Genomic DNA, 21940 nt, shown 5'->3' with positions numbered 1-21940 from the left:
TTTTTAAAACCTGTTGTTAAAATATATGTTTTAGTTCTTAATGTTTGAGTGATATTTAGATTTTATTTAATACCCGTTCGTTAAAATATTTCAATTTAGTCCCTACAGATTAATAATTTTCAATTTAGTCCATCACTATTGGTGAATTAAACCTCTACCCATTTTGTAGGAGGTCGAATTAGAATTAAATAGGCCCATGGATATATTGTATCCACCAAAATCAGGCCCAGCCCACTGATCTATTGGATCCACAAAAATCAGGCCCAGTCCATGGGTCTATTGGATCCATGAAAAATAAGGCCCAGCCCACTGATCTATTAGAACCACAAAAATCAGGCCCAGCCCAGGATCTATGCTGTTCTTTTTAATTTTCAATTAAATAGGCTTGTGGATCTATTAGATCCACCAAAATCAGGCCCAGCCCATGGATCTATTTGATCCACGAAAATAAGGCCCAGCCCATGATCTATGTTCTTCTTTTCAATTTTCAATTAAATAGGCCCATGGATCTATTGTATCCACCAAAATGAGGCCCAACCCAGGGATCTATTGGATCCACGAAAAATCAGGCCCAGCCCATGATCTGTGTTGTTCTTTTCAATTTTCAATTAAAATAGGCCCATGGATCTATTGGGTCCACGAAAATCAGGCTCAGCCCATGTATCTATTGGGTCCACCAAAATCAGGCCCAGCCCATGATCTATATTGTTCTTTTTAATTTTCAATTAAATAGGCCCATGTATCTATTGGATCCACGAAAAATCAGGCCCAGCCCATGTATATATTGGATCCATGAAAAATCAGGCCCAGCCCATTATCTATGTTTTTTAATTTTTAATTAAATAGGCCCATTGATCTATTGAATTCAAAAAATCAGGCCCAGCCCACATAAAATCAGGCCCAGCCCATGATTTATTGTTCTATTTAATTTTTAATTAATTAGGCCCATGGATCTAATTGATAGCCCATATGAGTTGTTCGTGAAAAAGTAAGCCGAACATCAATGGATAAGCCGTACAGTCATCAGCTGCCAGCAATGGTGGTGAACGCTCAGTAGGCTTTACAATGGCGATGGAGTTCCTCTCGAGATGTGCTTCTTCTTCCTCCTCACCATGTTTCGCTTTCTTCAACGTCCATCTTCAACATACTATTAGTTGTCGCGCTACTGTCAAGGTACTCGTCCTCCATCTCTTTGTTGAAATTATCATCAATTTCGTCTGCTGTCAATCATAATGTAGAATTTCACTCTGCCGGCGCAATTTTCGCCGTTGAATGTCGCATTAGGAATTTACATTGCTTTTCAGTAACGTGTTAGATTGAGCTATGGCAGTCGCAGGTATTGCCATGGAATTCTCCTGTGGTTGGTTTTGGTCGATCAACGAGTCTCGGCACCGATGGTCGGGGGAGAATTTGGGGTTGGAGTTGTGGACCGAATCGTGGTTTGTTGCTTCGGCAGCTACGGAGATATCATTCCAGTTTGTCCTCCTCGTCTGGTATGAGTTCCGTATGCTATCGGTATGTCTTCAAGTGGAAAAAATACGCGGTGAATTTCCGAAGAGTCAGGAATGCTATGGAAAAATTTAGACACCGTTTTTCTGTACAACTTGCTCGGGTGATGGTTTGCGTGATGCTAGTGATGTCTGTATCTTCTACTTTTGGGGATAGTCCATCATGTATGTTTAATTTTCAAATTGTATCTACACTCGAGCTTGAATTTGAGAAAACACTGTTCGGGATTTTGTTTTTCTTGATTGAATGTGCTTTAATTCAGGGGCCCTCACTGAAGAGAATCTACTCTTTTTGGAGGCATGGAGGACAATAGACCGTGCGTATATCGACAAGAATTTTAATGGACAAAGTTGGTTTCGTTACAGAGAAAATGCATTGAGAAATGAACCCATGAATACGCGAGAAGAGACCTGTATGAAATTTCATCTCTGTTTCTTATCTTGCATGGTAGACCGAATATTTTCCTAGTTATGATCCGAAGGCATGAATAAACTGTTTCAACCCAGGGTCGTAAATTTGTCCTATCATTTGAACCTCTGATCCTATTGATTTGATTATTATGATCTATAAGTTAGATTGATAAAAATAAATCTTGCTGCAAAACCTCACTCGGTCTCATATATGTGGCGAGAAACTTCTTGCTAATTTAGCACTTCAATTTAGACTTGTTTACTCGTCTTCCTAAATTTTTTTCAGATACTGCAATAAAGAAGATGCTTGCGACTCTTGATGATCCCTTCACTCGATTTCTAGAACCTGAAAAGTTTAAAAGCTTGCAGGTAGGAAATGCTACCTTTTGTTAAGTTGTGTTTCATTTGTCTAGATGGAAAAGAAATTCCATCTACAAATTTAGACGTGACATTCACTTATAATCTCCTTCTGGATGTATGAAAGCAATGCTCTAAAATCTAGTAATATCTTCTTTGAAGGCAGTCTGGTACTCAAGGTGCTCTTACAGGTGTAGGGCTGTCCATTGGTTATCGCACCGCTGTTGATGGACCTGCTGGACTTCTTGTCGTTTCAGCTGCACCTGGGGGCCCTGCAGAAAGAGCTGGTATTACTTCTGGTGATGTGATTCTGGCAATTGATGACATTACTACAGAATCCATGGGTATATATGATGCAGCAGAGCGATTGCAGTAAGTTTCTTTCCTTCCCAAGTTACCATAATCTTGAAACAGTGCAACAGTACATGTTGCTGGTAGATAAATAATATATAAAAAAGTTAATAAGGAGTTACTTATTTAACTTTAACATGTTGCAACTTCTCTTTAAATTTAGTAATTTGTATTCGGTTATATCCGGATATGCAAAAACATGGATTTCATGTTCATGGTATCCCTGGTGTTTCATTTTTGTTATGAAGGATGAAACATACGCTGTATTTTGTTTTATTACTTGATCATAAGCCATCGCAATGATTCCTACAAACTATTGCATCGAAGGCACACGAGTAGATTATCTGTGAACCTATTTTGAAACTATTGATTTAGAAAGGCCCGTTTTCTAACTCATGTTAGTTGGTTAAGGTTATTTCTTGGAGTCGATTTAATTGTATTTTACTTCGCCATCTAACAAGAGTGATTACAGGGGACCCAAAGGAAGTTCTGTGCAATTGACCGTTCAAAGTGGACCCAGTGTAAAGCATCTAGATTTAGTGTAAGCTTATCTTCCACCCATTTAACGGCTAGCTGACAATGATTTGATGCCTTCCTCCTTTCAGCAGTTTAAATTCTTTTGTAAATCATGGTAGTTTCTCGTTTGTGTAGAATATTTCAGTTTGTCATTGGAATTTATCCCCTTATCTTATATTTTTTCAACTAGGGAGCCAAAAGTCCTGAACTAGGGAGCCAAAAGAATATTATTTCAGTTTGTCCTGAACTAGGGAGCCAAAAGTCCTTTGCCCCTAGAGAGAACCTTCTGGCATCATATAGCTTATGAATAAAGCTGCACTAAGTCTACTTTCCCCTCTACTATTCTAACTGTTCCAGAACTAATAGAATCACATCTTCCAGGCGAGAGAAAGTTGCAATAAATCCAGTGAAGTCCAGAATTTGTGAGTTGCCTGGCTCAGGGGACAATTCTTCTAAGATTGGTTACATCAAGCTTACCTCATTTAATCAAAAGGCCTCTGGTAAGGAAGATCATCTGTACTTTGTAGCTAGAGCAACTACACTGTAGTTTGACTCAGACAAGATAATCAAATAATAAATCTGAAATTTCCCTCATTCATTTTACTTATCTGCACGTCATTTGAAAACAACATTATGTCTAGGGCATTATCTTGTAGTATTCTCAGTCTTCAAGGGATTCCAAGAGATAACGTGCTTTTGTTTTGAGATTACGTCCTTTGCAGGTGCTGTGAAGGAAGCTATTGATTCTTTAAGGAGTAACAGGGTTAATGCCTTTGTACTCGACCTTCGGGACAATAGGTGATTAGCTTTCACTTTTCAGCACTTAAGTTTGCACTTTAGCACAGTTCTTGAACTATGGATCTTGTTGCAGTGGTGGTCTTTTTCCCGAAGGAGTTGAGATTGCCAAGATTTGGTACGTGCTATTTGAGTATTATGTGATGTAATTCATGTTGTAAGCTTCAATAATGGTGTAATATGACACAACGGAATTCAAGTAGATTACATTTAAATTTATAACGTGGCAAAAGATTCTAGGTGATAGAAGTGGTCACTTTGCATTCGTCGGCTCTTTCACCTGGATATCAAATCATAGTTCATGGAAAATTTCCCTGTTTAGCATGTAAGTCATATTTGCATTGCACATTACATAGAACTGCAGATGTTACTAGAACTACAGATGTTACAATTTTATTGTGGTCATACTTTTTACTTTTAGGATATGAAACTAACTTTCCTACACAATACATCCCACTTGGGGCTTGAAACCATGGAAGAAGATACTTGGACAAAGCCCATGTTATCCATCCTCCCCAAGGTCACCAACCAAACAAAACGCTGTGATCTTCCTCCGAATTTTAGCCTTCTATAGTCAGATGAAGAAAGGGGAGGGGAGGTAGATTGGGATAAGGACAAAACAGGACTTGCTAGAGAAGATGATTGCTTGAAGGCTCCAAATTCCAAGTATGAGAATCATTTCGTATTTATTTAGGGAAAGGAGGTCTCTTGTAGCAACAAAAGAAGGGTAGACAAGTCTTGGAGCTTGATTTCATAAATAAATCTTCTAAAATAGAAATCAAATTCTAAGGGACGTAGGAAAGTCAACACTAGGAATTAAAACTGAATCAACAAACGCCTCTTTGTTTCAGCAATGGGAAATGGTTGAAATGGGTTTCCGAGAACTCTTAAATATGTCATTTAGAAACCACATTAGCTGTAGGCTCACAACCATAGTTGTTCATGATAATCTTGTACCACATTGAATCTGGTTTTTGAAGGGAAAGCATCATATCACTTTGCTAGGTCAATTAGGCTCCTATTTGCTTGATTCCTTTTGCCTGCCCTCGGTAAATTCCTTGTAAAATAGGTTGTCTACATTTATTTTTAATGAATCGAGTAGACTTGTATTTATTAGGTGATTTTGATGCTGTGCATGCTCGAGATCCATCATTTCATCTTTTCTCTTTTTCATTGATCATTTCATTTGCTAGTTTACTTCTTTATTTTGGAAATCAGTAATTTATCTCAGTTTTAACATAATACTTGACATAAAAGAATTTAAAAGTTGATAGTGTCACGTGCAATGCACGTAGAACTCTGCTGCCTGGTTTCATATTATCAGTTCTTATTCAGGTTGGACAAAGGTGTTATTGTGTATATTTGCGACAGTAGTGGTGTCCGAGATATATATGATTCAGATGGAAGCAGCACTATAGCAGCTTCAGAACCACTAGCCGTGTTGGTAAACTTTCAGCTCTATTCTCTTTCTAAATAAAGGCGTGCTCAAATATCTCATCTCTTGTTTCTTCATCATCACAACCCTTTAGTAACTCAAATTTTAGTTCATCTTTAGCATTTCATTAAGTTACATTTCTTTTCTTGGTTTGAATTTAAAGCCGACTTCCATCAATGAATTCCATGCATTTTCTTCATGCATAAAAGATTCCCTTTACATCTTTCTTATTCTATGGAGTTAACACCATTTTGTCTTATTTCTGGACATTTGCAAATCTAGTGTATGGAAAGTGTAATCCTTTTTTAACTTTATTGCGATCATTTTGGTGATACGCTTATTCAGGTCAATAAGGGAACTGCTAGTGCAAGTGAAATACTAGCCGGTGCATTGAAGGATAACAAGCGTGCTGTGTTGTTTGGAGAACCAACTTATGGGAAAGGGTAAGAACATTTTGCAGCGCCACAAAATGTCATTTTTATCCGTATTCCTAACATGAACTCACATCCCTCTCTGCAGCAAGATTCAGTCAGTCTTTAAACTATCCGATGGTTCTGGCTTGGCTGTTACAGTAGCTCGTTACGAGACACCAGCCCACATCAACATTGACAAGGTCTCCCTATCTCTTACCACACAAACACACAAACACTTCTCAGGAAGTCGAAGTTCTTAACACACCTGGTTATTCTACAGGTTGGAGTGATTCCAGATCGTCCTCTTCCGGCATCCTTCCCCAAGGACGGAGATGGTTTCTGTAGCTGCTTTGAGGACCCTGCTTCTGCTTGCAATGTCAACAGGGTACAACTATTTTCAAGATGATAAAAGATTATTTTGTTTAAATTGCCATTATTTGACTTGGGATGCTCAGTTATCTTGATTGATCAACATTCTTTACATTAATAATCCTGCAAGTTTCTGTTATAGAAATTATTTACAATGTACATACAAGAACTGTACGTTTGATATATATTATACTTTGATGAAATCAATGTACAGTTCGAGATGCGTCTTTTATCGATTATTTGAAAACCCAGAATAGTTCTCAAGAAAGACCCTGCTGCACTAGATTAAAAGGCTTACACTATGCATAAGAATAGTTTTGAACTTTTTATTCTATACCCAACAAGATGAGGAACTTGTTGAGGTTTTATGTAGCCCAAGTAGTGAGTAAAAATTGGTGAGGTATAGAAGAAAAGCCTAGAAGCTCATTCTACTAAAGCATCCTAGTCCATGAACCTAAAAATGGGAAAACAGCAATCAACAGTCTCAAGAGCAGGGGAGTATCACTTTTCTTTTCTCTCCAACTCAATTTACCACTCTCCATTGATGATGAACTACTGCTCTTTTTTTTCCTTCTCACCCCTGATTCAACTCCATCAAGATCCTCCCATCCACCAAAATTGGTTCCACTTCTACTCTCCTTTCTAACTTCACCACCATTGCTACCAACTTCCCATGACTGATATCCATAGCCCATCTTTCCCTTACCTAACCCGTTTCCTTGTGCTTCTTCTTCTTCCTCCTCCTCCTCCTCCTCCTCCTTCACCCTCCTCCTCTCTGTGCTGTAGAATGGTCTCTTCCTGGTCTTGGTTCTGGTTCTGCGCTTTGGCCTTCTTTCTGGTGCTCCCCATAGCTTCTCTAGTGCTAGAGATATGATTGACTGGCCTAGTGGAAGAGCTAACGCCATTAGAAAAGCTTTTGGTCCTGAGTTTAACAGCAGTGAGATGATTATGGGTGGCAGAGCCCAGCCGTAGGATTTGAATACCTGCACTCACCAAGATTGGCTGATGAATTTTACGTACCCAAAGTCCAGAAATGCCAAAGAAGAAGAAGAAGAAGACGAAGAACTCTTTAGGTAATTTTATCAAACCGCAAACTGAATTCTCTCCTTGAATATTTCTATATGCTAAACATTACCCATTGTAGGAAGCTGGAAACAGAGAAGCATCGAAGGGATCTATGGATGATTGGAAATGGATTGGGTTACCTTGAAAATCCAGACACTGTCGATTACATCATCCAAGACCCCAGAAGGTTCTTCATCGAACTCCGGCGCCGGCTCGTCGGACCACCAACGGCGGCGTGTCTTCCGGCTAGTTCCGAAGCGAATGCCGGGGTCGAAGCCTTGCTGGGCGGCTTCTTCGTCCTCATTTCTGCGTCTGAACTTCTGGGAACCGAAGGATTCGGCATTGGAGTCCCAAGGACGGTAGTGGGTTGTTGCAGAGGAGAAGCGAAAGCGAGAAGAATGATTGGGGAAAATGGATCGCCATGGATGAGTGAAGCTGAAGCTGGTGGGATGAAGAAGCAGGGCCTTCATTTCGCCACGTTATCCGTTTTGTAATTGCTTCCCTTTCCTCCTCTCTTAAACCTCCCTCTCCTTCTATCCATGGCCCATAGTGGGTCGTGGAATGTTCTCTTTCTTTTCTTTTAGTTACAACAAAATTTTGTTATTTCATTTTTATTTTAAGTTTTGATAATTAACCAAACAACTGGAAGAGATTTTAGAAATTAAGGAAGGAAAGACGATCATGTTGTAGATAAACGTTTTTGATTCTATACTAAGATCAAGAGATTTTTTATTTTTTATTTAAAATTTAAATGTATTAATACTAATATTAAAAATTTAACCATATTTTTTAAATAAAGGATTAATATGAATATATTTATGGTTTGTTCTCCTCTCCTCTCCAACTAATGTGGGACATCACAATCCACCCTTTCGTGGCCCAGCATCCTTGTTGGCACTCATTTCTTCCTCCCATCGATGTGGGACCGCCCCCAAATCCACCCCCTTTGGGCCCAACGTCCTTACTGGCGAGAAGGCTGGCACATCGTCCGGTGTCTGGCTCTGATACCATTTGTAACGCCCCAGATCCACCGCTAGCAGATATTGTCCTCTTTGGACTTTTCCTCTCGGGCTTCCCCTCAGGGTTTAAAAGCTAGGGGAAGGTTTCAACACCCTCATAAATTGTGGTTTGTTATCCTTCCCAACTACGTGTGAACATCACATCTCGTATGTATATATATATATATATATATATATATATATATATATATATATATATATATATATATATATATATATATATATATATATATATATATATATATATATATATATATATATATATATATATATATATATATATATATTTTTTTTTTTTTTTTTTTTTTTGAAAGACTGTTAAAGTATTATAGTAAAAATGGATAATAATAATAATAATAATAATAATAATAATAAAAGCCGGAAGGCTGGAAGCGTGATTGTGAGGGCTCGATATATCCATCCCTTTGCTTCTCCAGTCGGCACAAAGACGAAGCAAGAAGAATAAGAGCGAAACAGAACTCAGAAATAAAAGTTGGGCTCGAAGCGTGATTGTGAGGGGTCGATCAGGTAAGAATCTTGATTGATTACAATTTCTTTGCCTCTCGATTTTCTTGTTTCTTGTGATTTGAAGCTGTTGTAATTCGCTTCGCCTCGTTCAAAATTCTATTCCGGTGAGTTGCTAATCAAAGATGTCCATGTTCCATTGAAGAAAGCTTCTTTGATCTTGATTATTTTCCAGTCGTTCATGATATAGAATCCTAAAAGAGATCGAATGGCTGTTTCGCTTTTTATTTCGATTTTTTTGAAGTTCCGAAGAAACGTATCGGTTTTGTTATTGGTCGATTGCAGCAGCGAGAGGAGAAATGAGGCCTACACCGATGGAGTTCTTTGCGGAGATGGAAGAACAGGGATCGACGGTAGCGATGGACGTGGATGATGTCGATCCACTTGAGATATTAGGCGAGGGCGTGATCTCAGCAGAGAACAAGCTCGCCGATGCCGATTTCTTCAACTCCTTCGAGGACGATTTTGATGACTCCGACATCAACTAAAATTCATTTCCCTGGTTCCATTCGAAACAAGTAGTCAGTTTACTAATCGTATGTTTATTGCTTCTGTTGATGAAACAAGATGATTGATGCTAGTATGTCCTACTGCTTTTTAGGGATTTCAGCACTTCTAGTTTCTTGGCGATAAATTGAAAATTGGAGACTGATTGCTTTTGAGTACTTGATTGGTTATGGCATATTTGCTTGCTTTTCCCTCTCAACCACAATAATCAACCGTGTAATCTTTGTCATTAGTTACAAGGAAAATTAAGGAGGTGTTTGTATGTAGTAGACAATTCCTGCAACTATGTGCTCCATTCTGATGTTTAGTAATCTATTTTGGACTTTGAGGAAGTCCATGGGTTAGCCTGAATATCCTTCGAGTATAACTGGCTTGGATGCCAAAAACTTGCTGCTTGCTAGTAAGGAATAAGGATAAGCTCATCCCTATCTGTTAGTCTACATTTACTAGTGTAATGAATAGGCGAATCTCACTGATACTTTTATCTGATAAGAATCCCATTTGAAACGAAGAAGGGACTTTATTTAGGGGGAAAAAGCTACCTCTTTTTTGTGATATACGAAGAGAGTTTCACCATGGATTTAGAACGGCGCAATGATGCGCCGTTTTGTCATATTTACAGTTGTCTTATAAGCTATAGGTTTTATCATGAAGGGTCAGCATACTGTTAATTCTTGAATGAGTTGTTCCTAAATATCCTCTGTGAAGTACATAGAATTTTTCTATACTCTTTGGAACTACCCCATTAGATACTGGCAATAGGTCTGCTTTGACCAACAACAATGTAGAAACCGATATAGAATTGTGGTAGGTTTCATGTGTACCCGTCCTTTTTTTCTCGAATGGAATCAAGCGGATAGAATTGAAAAATAAGTTGTGAAAAATAAGTTGTTATTAAGCGTTAAATTGTGGCGAATGAACTATAGCCATCGTATCTCAAGCCAGCTTAATTTAAATCCTCCCTATGGGCAAGTTTTCCTTTATTTCTGTTTCTAGAGCCAAGGATCCAGCATTTGGATGTATGAGGTAGTGGAACTTGGAAAGTCCAATGTTTCAATTAAACCATTTGGTATTTAGTTTTTACTGAGTTCATTGTTGTAACCTCATGCCAATTACCACATAGTGTTGGGGATCAGCATGATTACCGAATGTTTTGTATGCTAAAACAATGTGTCTTGGGGAAAGTTTTCTTGAGTTCTTGTTGTAACATGATGTCAATTACCATATATGTGGAGGTTTGACATGATAAGCAAATTCAGATGATCTGGTGTCTTGATTTTTTTAGTAGGTTAACACAAGTTGGACAAAACACGAGTTCGCAGTTTCTGTCTACTAGGAGAAGGTTCAAACATCAATGCAGCTTTCTTGATGTATTTTTGCAGTAGGCTGAATGTAGGGGGGATCATCACGTTGCCAGTTAGGTGAGTTGATGCAGCTGGGACTTGGAATGTTTATTAGAGAGCTCATGAGGATAGGCACTAGACAGATAGTGAAGTATATGATGGATTTGCAATCTCACTCGAAATCACGAACACCTCTAGAAACTGCTCGGTTGTGCTCCGTGTCGTATGAGTCCTTTTCTCTTTAAGGTCAACCATGAACAATGGAATCTAATGAGTAAGTTTCTGGTTCATGAAGATTATGTATTATGTACATGACTCCACACAGAAGATGAACACAACACAATAGCTTAGGTTTGGACTGAAAAATTCCACATATTAATCAATGTTTGCTATTATCCACTTTTCTAGTATTTTCATAGGACATCATTTCTCTTCCACGAAATATGTACAGATGGTTTCAAAATGTAATCCCAATAAGAGTTTGGAGTGTTAATTAACCCATAAAAAGAACCTTTGTACATCAAATTCGTGTAACTAATCCCAACATTGATCTATCGAACAAACTCATATACGCAAAAAAGTCTCAAATATCCTTGATCATGAGACATAATTGTCACTATAAATAAGAACCGTGATTAATATTGACATAATACAAGTATCCTTGATCATGAGACATAATTCTCACTATAAATAAGAACCGTGATTAATATTGACATAATACAAGTGGATCGATCAAGTAGTCCAACTCTAAAGAAAAAGCATTATTGATAGTCCAAGATTATACATATGAATAGATATAACTAAAGAAGATAAATTGAAAAAATCATAACTATACTTAACAATAAAATACTCGAAAAAGATCACAGACGTAGAAGGTGGTTTTTGGTTGCGGTCGGAAAAAAGTAGAAGTCCATGTTCCAGAGAAAAAAAAAAAAAAAATTATATATATATATTAATTTTCCTGATTTCGACAGCAACCAATTTTGACAGCAAAGCCAAGTTTTTTTTTCTAAAACTAATTTTGATAACTCTCTTTACTTTAGATAAGTTTTAACACAAAAAAGCAAATTAGAAGGATTAAAAAAAAAAAAAAACCATGGCCATATCTAAACATTCTTCTACAAAATGAAGCATGTTCTTACAGAGCAGAATGTCGTGATTCTTCTAATTGAATTACTAATCTGAGCTAATCTCAAATAGGCAGAGAAACAGATCTATATAGTCACATCAGCCATAGGTAGTATTGAATACAAATGAAGTCTCATGAGTAGTGTTCGATACCAGAAGGCTGATTACCTTCCAATTCGAACTAAAAACTAACCAAACATCCATACAACTCTCTAACCATCAAGCCAGTCCCCTCCAAATTCAATCATATCTCCTCCAAATTCAATCATATCCCCTCCAAATTCAATCATATCCCCTCCAAGTTCATCCAAGCAGTAAACTTTATTTTTTAGGGCAAAGAAAATTCTCAAGTGGGCTGGCTTCTACAACTGAACTAAGGAAATTCTTCATTTGAAGCTGTAAACAGAAACCACCATGGCTTTGCTAAATCCTGCAATCTTTCTTGGAAAATCATGGGAAAAATTACACTTCTTGTCCAATCAGTTTAATTCAAACATCTGGAATTGAAGGGCAAACAAAGCACAAACAATAAACTCGACCTTGAAATCTTTTGCTTTCTTTTTTTTTTTTTTTTTTTTTTTTAAATATATCTGTGTGTGAAATTCCAGGTAAAGATCAAATCAACTAAGCACCAGATCAGTTATTAAATTACAAACAGAAAAATACAAGCTTGTACAACAATGGTGCGCCAAACTGAATTTATGACATGCCTCTATAAGGGGATTTGCATAATACTGAGAATATGATCAATCTGTTCAGCTGTGCTCTGAGGATACTTGAGAAGCGCACGCAAGCACATCCACCCTGAATCATAATTCACACATTAGCACTTCCAAGTTTAGAGTAAGCCAAAGTAGATAACCATCAAAGTCCAGAGTACCTATTGAGCATTTTGGCACCATCTCAAAATCGATTCTAGACCAACTTATCCCAATGATTTGCAACAAATTTACAGAAAAAAATAAATTGGAAAAAAAAAAAAAAAAAAGACAATTCACATTCTGATGCACATTATAGCATATGAAGCCTATTGGAAGAGAGGGAAACAGAAGGTTTCTTGAATATCGTTCATGGTGCTTATCAGTTGAGAGACCAGCAAATAGAATTAGATGCCAGTCAGAACTTTCTCAAAAGGTTCATAAGCCATCTCTTGGTCTGTCTTACCTTCTCCATCCTAGAGATCTTCTTCCTGCCTGTGTATCCCTATAATGAGAACGGAAATGGTTTTGTTCTCTACAGAAGGATTTCCTCTATTAAGATTCCTCCATTTTTCAATCAGAGAAGGGCCTTGGGGGTATGCTTGTTGCTACATCCAATGACTAGTCAGAGGGGTGAGAAAAGAATAATATAAGAGATAACTAGCAAATTCATAAAAAAATTGAGAGATTTTTGTAAGCCATCCATACGGTATACTTAATAGATAGGGGGAGAGCAACGGCTGATAACCTTTTGTGAGTTAGCTTGTGCAAGAGAAGTGTGTAGTTGGTAAAGAGTAAGGTAGGGTACAAATGACAAGGCAAGTATGGGAGCATCATTCAAACGAAAATGCTAATCTGTGTTGAAGCATCATAAAAAGAGTACACAAATAGTGGCGGCAAATTCTGAGTTTATTTTTATTGTTGGGTGGAGGAACAGACGTGATACTTCCATCAATATCTAAGCCTGCATCCTATAGTTCAAGAGATGACCAAAGAGGATATTTCTTCAGTGTGAAACTGGGAGTCATTTACCTCTTGATTGTCAGTTCGAGAAAAAAAAAAAAAAAAAAAGCCGATTCTCACTTTCTAGATCAGTAGTTGCTCACCTAGGAATCCAGAGGAACTCTTATGGCAACAGTTGTGCGGCTATCCTCCCTTCCTTTCTAAAGATAAAGTGATTCCTTACAATGTTGTGAAAGCTATCTCTTGGCCTACTTGGATAAAGAAACCAATTTTTTAGGACAAACTAGGGGTCCAGAGGAAATTCAGAAGTAGTGGACATTTTCTCATTCGCCCGAGAAAACAATTCCAGATTCTTCTGTAATGATGACATCTTTTTAAATAATAGCAATTGAAATATCTTATGTGAACTCCTTTCTTTAGTTTGGGAGATACCTGTTGATATAACCTATAAGTTTCATACAAAAAAGGCTGGTATGTTTGATCCTTACATATGATTGATTATCTAACTAGACAACTGAAAGGAATGATAGTAACCAAAACAAATATGAAAAGTATGATGAATAATAATAAAGAAAGAAAGAAAAAAAAACCCTTGAGAATGTGAGAGACAAACCAGTCAAGCTGCGCCAAATCTCATGTCGTCATTGACAATTACTAGCATTCTAAGGCATATGTCGGAACCTGCAATTGAAACAAAAAGGCAGAAGCAAAACAAGCCTTATAAGATTACTGCACAAAGAGAACTCATCAAGAATGGGCTCAAATTATGGAAGCATGCATAACATAATTAACATCAAGTTATTGTTTTGTATTGTTCTAAGCACAAGGGTTTTTACTTTGTATTGTTTTTGATGATCATTTGGTTTGGGCTGGTTGTCCTTTAACTCAAGAAAACCCAGCATGCCATCTTATTAAAAAAAAAGATTCTAGATAGGTGTAATTTTCTAGTTATCATTTACTGCTATATGTTCGATAATAGTTACCATATTGGTCCGACAGTTACTGAATCAAACACTAAAAAGTGACATTTCAATGCAGAGAGGCTATGCCAGTACCATGTACATAATATGTTATGTCCACAAGTTTAAATTGATGAAATCGAAAAGAGCAATCAGCATGAAAATTCATGGATAAGAAGAATTAGGAAAAAGAAAGTTCTCCGACTGTTTTCTACCTCAAGCATGTTTTCATCGACAAACCCATACGTTGAATGATTAATGGCTTGAGAACTGTCATATTGAAGGATTCTCAACTTTCCCTCCTGTATGGACAGAAAAAAAAAAAAAAAAAAGAACATCAAAGTTTCATCAATATTGAAAGAATAAAAGGAAAATAATTGTATTAAAAGAAAATAAATAAATAATTAAGGAAAAATATTAGCAGCTTACCTTGGTCCCGTAGACAACACCTCCTCCCACTGAGGGATGAAAACAAGCCACATTTACCTCATCCTCAGCGCTCGGGAGCACTCTCACAAGTTCCATGTTAGAAACTCTGTAAACCTAAGTTGTCAAAGCAAACTTCAGTCAATTAAGATGAAAAATAAAGGAACATCAAAAGGCTACATAGTTAATATCAATCGAACATTATCATAAATGAACAGCAGCTGTTGATGTCAAACACGAAGTTATGAGCCAGTGCCATCATAGTTGTAATATTATGATTTATGATGACATCTATAATAATTGAAACCAAGGAAATAATGCCCGCTTGAGTACAACCACCATGAGGTCCACCATAAAACATCTTTAAAAAAATTTGTTGATCCTGTCGGCATTATTAATATGTAGCATATTCTTCCAGGAAATATATCTCCAAGAATTACAAACACCAAAGGATTAGGTCTTAATAAATAGCATTGAAACTGCAAAAAGACCATGTATTATCTTAGAAAAAGACAATGTCTTATTTCTTTTTCTACAAGTAAGAACTTGCTAAAAGAAGCGACATCCAACAATCAGAATTCACATTTGGATTGCCTTCTAAATTTGAAATACAGGATTTTTTTTTTCCCTTTAACCAGCAAACTTTAGAATAAAGGTTTGCATGTCAACGAATTACAACTTCTAAAACCAAAGTCTTCACAGATGAAAAAGAAAGTTATATCGTGTGGATAAGAGCTTTACTTTCTAATAATGCACCAAAAATCAGCCATGCACTATTATCATATAGAATCAAAAGAAATATAATACACCTCTTCATTCTGCACACATAATAAAAAGAAAAATATTGGTGCACTCAATTTTATCCTGGTTACCTCAATTAAACAAAAGAAATGAACTTTACCTCAAGTATAGTGTATATGGGCACAGTTGTCTCTCCATCTACGACAACACTCTTAAGAAGTGAACTATGGCGACGGCCATAAGCAAGTAACAAGTGTTCAGATGTGGGAGAGAACTACAATTATAACAAGTAGAAACTTCAGTAAAATTCATTACAACTTATTTACTTTTTTTTTTACCATGAAAAAACGTAGCTTAGAAGAAACGAATGAAAGAATATAAAAAAGGGTAACAAAAAGAAACAAGACCCAACCAACATGAAGACTACAAAGGAAACAGAACAAGAAAGCAAAAAATCATAGAAAAGAGGCCAAAGGGTTGATACAACTTGTTTCCTTGGGAAGTTCTTTATTTTATAAGAAGCTAAGCCCTCATCAAGATGAACGCCACACAAGGCTCGGACACTCATGGAAATCAAAAAAATTTAAAAAAAATGCATGGGGTAATAATAATAAAAAATAAATAAAAAGAATCAGTGCACCACAGAATGAGAAACAAAATGGCTAAAGAAGAAAAAATGAAAAGATTCCAATGGCTGAGAATGAGAGACAAAGGATAATTACAGATTGCTTTGGTCACAAACTCCTAAAAGGAGGAAGTGAACCTATCAACCTCTTTAAAGATTCTCCTATTTGTTTCCTATTTAAAGCATATAAAAGATGTTAGCCTAATCACGAAAAATGCACCTGATTTTTTCAATTCTTAACTAAACATTGGACAAAGTTCTTATATTTAATGAGCCACATTAAGTTTGCAAGGATAAGACTATCGCTACATGATCTAGCACCGCTTGCACACTTCACTACATAGAAACTGAAGGTGATGGTAGAAGATGTTTTTCTTAATTTAGAAAAAAGGTCTCCAAGGATTTAAGCATAGAACCCTACAATATCATGCTCGTTTAAGGTACTTAACGGAAAATAACAGTCCTTATCATTAACAAACCTGTATAGATGTTAGACAATGAGCAGCTCTTATTGCTCGAGATGCTAGTACCATACCAAACCTATATACAGAAAACAAGGGTAAGAGATAAATTTAAGCTATAAAAAGGGAAGGAATCAAGTGCTGGATACATACGTTGCCTCCTCCAGAGAGTATATCCTAAGCTCGTACATGACCTGCTGAGCAGAAATCGGGTGTCGTGTAGGTGATGTTGCAGCCCCAGTTGCATCACTATTAGCATAGCTTTGGAATCCAGGATCAGCTTCCATATGTGGCAACATACATGCCACACATGCTGCCAAAAATCTCCCACAAGGCGAAAAATGGGCACCCATTTCACTGCAAAAACATAATTTGTAGATAGACTTTGATGGTTAGTCAGACCAGAATCCAAGAATAAGCTAAAATAAAGGCTTTCCAATCGTCCCATACTGTAAACCTCCCAAATAATGTCAACTATCTGTCAGTCTATCTATCTATATATATGTACACACACATACAAAAACTAGTTGAATGACACAAAAGAACATACCTACAGAGAACTGCATGTGGAATGGCTAACCGACATCTTTCATCATTCAGTGGAGCACAAGGATTTTTAACATCATGTGACCATATCCTGAGTTTCACGGTACAAGGTAACTCCGCGGCAGCTGCTGCAGCCAGAGATGCAGCAAGCTCAGACTGAATTCTACTGACGATGGGTTGTGGATCACTTTCGTCAGGAATTGAGTTACTCATAGTAGCATCTTCATCTAATCCACTCACAGGCATAGGCACACGAGAACGTAAGGAACGATTTCTTGAACTAGATCTCCTACCACCTCTACTTTGGCCAGTGCTGGTAGGAATTAATGAAGCAAGTGGAGCATGAATTCCTCCTATATCAGATGGTGCAGAAGAATTTTCACGAACATCATCACTGTGTGACCGAAGAGCGTGTTGATTAGCTTGACTTTGGCCAATTAACCACCCTTGCAAGAAAGGTAGTTCCCAAGGGTCATTGAAGGGAAAATTTTGATTATTCCTCACTTCAGTCTGCACTTCCATATGCTCTGAAGCATCCACAGCTGTTTCTGAAACTTCTGTCTCCATTTCACTTGTGAAAGGATTGGTTCCAGTTTCTTCTGGAACTGGAGACGAACTATTAGGTTCAATGGGTGACAACACGAGTTCATACTGTCCTGATGGGGTTGAATATGTTAAAAGCCGCACTGAAGCAGAAGGATCAACTCTTTGTAATCTCCCAACAGCATGATCCGCTTCCATTCGCTGCATGGACATTCTCCTATTTTCTTTGGAAAATGAAGGCCATATCAACAGAGGAAAGGACATCAAAGGAAGGCCATCCACCAAGCTAGAACGATCAGAAGAATGTGCATCGGCAAAATATACAGTAGGGGGCGGATATTGCACATATCCAGGAGATGTTGCTAATGTTATGGCACATTCTGATGAGTCGAGATCATTGACCTTAAGAACACATTAATCGGAAAAATTAGGATAAGTGATCAAAAGGAGGAAAATTTAAAAGGCAACAAAAACAATTTACCTCTGCTGTTAAAAGGAATTGGGCTGCATGTGGGTGAAAATGCACAGCACGCAATGATCGCCGTGTCCTTAAAACAATGGTTGGCGAGGGTGTCTCCCCTTTTTTGTTGTAGTGCCAAATGTAAAGCTGCATAAAATTTAAGATCAAGATTGTATAATGGAATGCACTTATAGAGTTATATATTTAATTCCCCATTTAAAATCCTCACCTTATGACCTGATGCCACAGCAAGAAGCTCACCTTGGGCATGGAAAGCTATGGATGCAATAGGACGATCTGCATGGAGGAGCACATGGTTGAACAATAACTCATATACACATACAAAAATTTCCAACTATCCAACCATTCAGACAAGACGATGCAAAGAACTTGGAGAAAGAAATTACAGAAATCACGAGAGCCAATGCATTCAGCAGTGTTTGCATCCCACAGTCGAACATCATAATCCAAGCTTCCACTAGCAACAATTTCGGGGTACAGTGGATGGAATCTGACCTGAAAGAATAGCAGAAGACGAATCCAGAAAATTGGAGCAACTTGCCACACAGAAAACTAATAATCAATGAAGCCATGGCAAAAAGAAAATAACGATTAAGCCACATTCGCAAAATATGTTAACAAGTATACCCAATGAAATTGACTTTTAAAGAACAAATAAAAGGCTAAATAATCCACCAAACTATTTTTTATATTAATCTATTTTATAAGAAACATTGAAGAATATTATACTACTGATCACAAGTATGATAAGCTGAAAGAAATGAAAGATTTCTTAAGAACAAAGTGTGCAACTTTCATGCTTACCACCCAAGGGGTTCTTCGGTGACCACTTAGCACCTTTAAGCAGGTCCCAGTTTGGCAATCAATGATTTTTACGGTATGATCTCCACTGCAGGCATGAAAACAATAAACAGAAATAAGCATCTACACTAAATTATACCAAACATGGAGCTTCATCACTACACTGTAGCAAAAAAAAATCCCTTAACAGCAACTCACTGCGTAGAAGCAAGCGTTCTCCCATCAGGGCTGAATGCTGCTGCAATTGTTGACCTTGGAGGAGGCACAAGAGGACAATATTTAGCTGAAAGATGTCGTAGTGATTCAGCCTCGACCCTGACAAGATTCCAAATTTAATAACACATCCCAAATAAGGGCCGAAGTAACAAAGAGGAAGTATCACAACATAAAATGGCAGGATAAACAAATAAGCAAAATATTTCTCATTATTTCATTTATTGCATTAGACATTCAGATGCATTATAAGAAACAAAGCACTACCATGAGATAAGACCCCGCTTAGCATCTCTGGCTGCTTCACATCTTGGCCCAGCCGGATCACATTGGCGGTCATGAGAATCTCCCCAAAACCTCCTCAATGATCGTTTAGTTTGAGGAGAAACCTCCCTCTGGGCTAAAAGTTGAAAAACATTGCCGACTCTGAAAAAAAAGAGATCAAAGTTAGGCAGTAGGATGAGTTAAGTCTGCAAAACCCAAGATCCCTAAATAGTAAATGAACTATCTGATCTATATCACATCAATATAGCAAAATCCCATAACCCAAAACAAGTTCCAATGCTCCATGTCCTCATGATGATAATTATAACACCAAGAATCCTCGTGTTAATTATAGACAAAGCAGAAATTTGTAAAATTTCAATCATACTCGCAGTTTTATTTCATGGGAGAGTTGAACAATCAGCATAGTAATGAAAACTCTCTCCTTTTAACTAGAAATACACAGGTCAAGTCCAATTAGATCATTCAATTAGCCGTAGCTACAGAGTACGAGCCATCGTCGCTCCATCCCCTCGACCCTCCGAACTCCCAAAGACCATGGCAACGATTCCATGCCAAACTACTACTACAGTAACACAAGAAACTAAAATAGCACTAGAAAATCAAGATAGACTAGTTTACAAGAAGCAAAAAAAATCAAAATTTGTGTATTTAATCAAACTTCGTGCGCTCGATTAACATTTTCCCAGTTAACTTTCAGGCTGGGGGAAACACATCAAAATCTTAGAAATTCAGACCCAAGATTTAAGAAATCTTGGCCATACATATCTCGATCCTCGCACAACCCAACCCTCCCGCATAAGAAAGAGGGCAATCATCCATACAATCAAAACACGAACATCGCATCAAATAATCATTCAGTCCCACCCTCACCTTTGCCTGCTCAAGGGATAAGCCGGACCAGGCTGAGAAACGTGAGGCGGGAGCGGTGGAGTCGATGTGGAAGGAGAATTTGATTCGTCAAAAACCCCGAATGAAGCTGTCATCGTTCACAAGAGAAAACGTCATGCTCCAAAACTCTCCGGCATTTCGATCGGGAAAAGGGAGAAATTGGAGGAAATTAATCAAAATTCAAAGTGAAATAGAGAAAGGTGCGGTGTTGTATCAATTTAGAAGCAATGATCGCCGGAGAAGATAGCGAAATTCAGGCGAGGAAGGGCTTTAAATTATCGAGAAGGATCTCCTGCAAGAAGAAGAAGAAGAACGCATTCCGGTGGAAGAAAACCTAGAAGAAGAAGAAGAAGAAGAAGACGAAGAAGAAACGAAGCAGAGATCGAAAGAGAGAACCTCCGAAAATCAAAATGTTTTTTAATTTTTAATTTTTAATTTTTAATTTTTATTATTTTCTTTTTCTTCTTCGAAGAGTTCTATTCACACCCGCAACTACAAATTGCTATTTACACCCACAATATTTTAATTTATCCCAATTAATTTTAAATCTTTATATTAAAACAAATAATTAACAATTAAACCCATCACTAATTCTGAGCTTTTAATTTTTTAAATAAAATTATTTTTTAATCTTCTTTTTTCAATTTCAATTTTATTTAATAATTAATGTTTTATTCATCTTTAATAAATATAAATATAATGTGAGGTCTTTTTTCAACAGATTCTAAATTCAATTCAAAGAATCAGATTTTTTTTTTTTTTTTTTTTTTTTTTTTTACCTTTTTAAAAATTTAGATACTACGAATAAGAATGAAAATATAGTATTTTATTATACTTGAAAATTAAATTTTATTTTATTTTATTTTTCAAATTTAAAAACTAACATTTATTATTTCCCCTTTTTTAAAAAAAAATAAAAAAAAAATAGTATATTCACGTAGTTTCGAGATATTATCCAGATATTTCAATTATTATTTATATTTTATTATATTTTATTATAGTTTACTTTTTTATATTTATTTGTTTATTATTATTATTATTTATTTAAAGATCTGACCTCACATAATCCAGATTAAAAATGAGTCATGAACAAGGAAAACTAGTGGTGTACATAGAATATGAAATTCGAGAGAACCACCCCAACACTACTGATTGGGTTAGAGTCGATTATATAGCATTTTTTTTACTCAATCCGTTTCTGTTTCAAGTTCAGTGGATAAAATTTTTTATAAACCTATACTGATAAGATAAAGAATAACTACAAGAGGAGTAAGATTCGAATTACCTTGTTGATCGAATATCTCAAGACAAGAACATTGTTTGAGACTCAATCACTCGACAAAAAAAATCAATCATGTCTAGCTTGAATGATTCTTGTTGATCAAATATCTCAAGACAATAACACTTGATTGAGATTCGAATCACTCCACAAGCAAGATTGATCATGTCGAGCTTGAATGATTCTACATGCAACATAAACTACATAAAATTGCAAAGAAACTTAGCCATGGGATAAAGAATACTACATTTTCCAAAGTCTCCCTACAAATACAATATACATAGCT

At 36.8% G+C, this 21940-nt stretch overlaps 4 protein-coding genes across 7 annotated transcripts; 2 read left to right on the top strand and 2 right to left on the bottom strand.

Annotated features, from left to right (window-relative positions):
• The first annotated feature begins 997 nt into the window (after nt 1-997).
• On the top strand, nt 998-6358 carry LOC111778673 (carboxyl-terminal-processing peptidase 2, chloroplastic). 2 transcript variants are annotated; one of them, XM_023658631.2, is made up of 13 exons: nt 998-1173; nt 1337-1673; nt 1772-1921; nt 2206-2288; nt 2443-2648; nt 3100-3168; nt 3525-3643; nt 3866-3941; nt 4015-4056; nt 5274-5382; nt 5719-5816; nt 5893-5986; nt 6067-6358. In XM_023658631.2, the coding sequence occupies exons 1-13, from the start codon at nt 1066-1068 to the stop codon at nt 6190-6192; spliced, it is 1617 nt and encodes a 538-aa protein (XP_023514399.2). In that variant the 5' UTR covers nt 998-1065; the 3' UTR covers nt 6193-6358. The 2 variants fall into 2 exon arrangements, with proteins under 2 accessions (XP_023514399.2, XP_023514398.2); XM_023658630.2 differs by having other exon boundaries at nt 1331-1673.
• A 99-nt stretch (nt 6359-6457) lies between these two features.
• LOC111778674 (uncharacterized) lies at nt 6458-7875 on the bottom strand. The gene is made up of 2 exons (XM_023658632.2): nt 7361-7875; nt 6458-7138 (listed from the first exon to the last, which is right to left on the bottom strand). Exons 1-2 carry the CDS (start codon nt 7688-7690, stop codon nt 6587-6589), a joined length of 882 nt encoding a protein of 293 aa, XP_023514400.2. The 5' UTR covers nt 7691-7875; the 3' UTR covers nt 6458-6586.
• Nucleotides 7876-8618: 743 nt separating this feature from the next.
• SMAP1 (small acidic protein 1) lies at nt 8619-9429 on the top strand. Of its 3 annotated transcripts, XM_087118937.1 has the most exons (3): nt 8635-8767; nt 8832-8871; nt 9050-9429. In XM_087118937.1, the coding sequence occupies exon 3, from the start codon at nt 9064-9066 to the stop codon at nt 9250-9252; it is 189 nt and encodes a 62-aa protein (XP_086975063.1). In that variant the 5' UTR covers nt 8635-8767; nt 8832-8871; nt 9050-9063; the 3' UTR covers nt 9253-9429. The 3 variants fall into 3 exon arrangements, with proteins under 3 accessions (XP_023513495.2, XP_023513491.2, XP_086975063.1); XM_023657727.2 differs by lacking the exon at nt 8832-8871 and having other exon boundaries at nt 8619-8767; nt 9053-9429; XM_023657723.2 differs by lacking the exon at nt 8832-8871 and having other exon boundaries at nt 8619-8767.
• Nucleotides 9430-12161: 2732 nt separating this feature from the next.
• Nucleotides 12162-20781, bottom strand: LOC111779188 (uncharacterized). The gene is made up of 15 exons (XM_023659281.2): nt 20358-20781; nt 19467-19625; nt 19185-19301; nt 18990-19074; nt 18572-18680; nt 18394-18461; nt 18186-18311; nt 17166-18106; nt 16769-16972; nt 16634-16694; nt 15690-15803; nt 14792-14905; nt 14578-14664; nt 14017-14084; nt 12162-12546 (listed from the first exon to the last, which is right to left on the bottom strand). Exons 1-14 carry the CDS (start codon nt 20468-20470, stop codon nt 14058-14060), a joined length of 2325 nt encoding a protein of 774 aa, XP_023515049.2. The 5' UTR covers nt 20471-20781; the 3' UTR covers nt 12162-12546; nt 14017-14057.
• Nucleotides 20782-21940: the final 1159 nt, after the last annotated feature.

This window comes from Cucurbita pepo, chromosome 17 (assembly GCF_057944985.1).
Source record: "Cucurbita pepo subsp. pepo isolate OVF chromosome 17, ASM5794498v1, whole genome shotgun sequence".
NCBI classification, from domain to species: Eukaryota; Viridiplantae; Streptophyta; class Magnoliopsida; order Cucurbitales; family Cucurbitaceae; genus Cucurbita; species Cucurbita pepo.
Note: the sequence above shows the minus strand (reverse complement) of the source record. Positions and strands in the feature narration are given on the sequence as shown.

What these genes read in the sequence shown, in the direction of transcription:
- SMAP1 (XM_023657727.2), top strand. Translation starts at nt 9,064, where the DNA reads ATGAGGCCTACACCGATGGAGTTCTTTGCGGAGATGGAAGAACAGGGA.
- LOC111779188 (XM_023659281.2), bottom strand. Translation starts at nt 20,470, where the DNA reads ATGACAGCTTCATTCGGGGTTTTTGACGAATCAAATTCTCCTTCCACA. An exon ending in CATTGGCTCTCGTGATTTCT is followed by an intron (nt 18,462 to 18,571) that starts GTAATTTCTTTC and finishes TCCTCCATGCAG; the next exon opens with ATCGTCCTATTGCATCCATA. An exon ending in CCATATACACTATACTTGAG is followed by an intron (nt 14,906 to 15,689) that starts GTAAAGTTCATT and finishes TTGACAACTTAG; the next exon opens with GTTTACAGAGTTTCTAACAT.
- LOC111778674 (XM_023658632.2), bottom strand. Translation starts at nt 7,690, where the DNA reads ATGAAGGCCCTGCTTCTTCATCCCACCAGCTTCAGCTTCACTCATCCA. An exon ending in ACAGTGTCTGGATTTTCAAG is followed by an intron (nt 7,139 to 7,360) that starts GTAACCCAATCC and finishes TGGTGAGTGCAG; the next exon opens with GTATTCAAATCCTACGGCTG.
- LOC111778673 (XM_023658630.2), top strand. Translation starts at nt 1,066, where the DNA reads ATGGCGATGGAGTTCCTCTCGAGATGTGCTTCTTCTTCCTCCTCACCA. An exon ending in GATGCAGCAGAGCGATTGCA is followed by an intron (nt 2,649 to 3,099) that starts GTAAGTTTCTTT and finishes GAGTGATTACAG; the next exon opens with GGGACCCAAAGGAAGTTCTG. An exon ending in CCCACATCAACATTGACAAG is followed by an intron (nt 5,987 to 6,066) that starts GTCTCCCTATCT and finishes GTTATTCTACAG; the next exon opens with GTTGGAGTGATTCCAGATCG.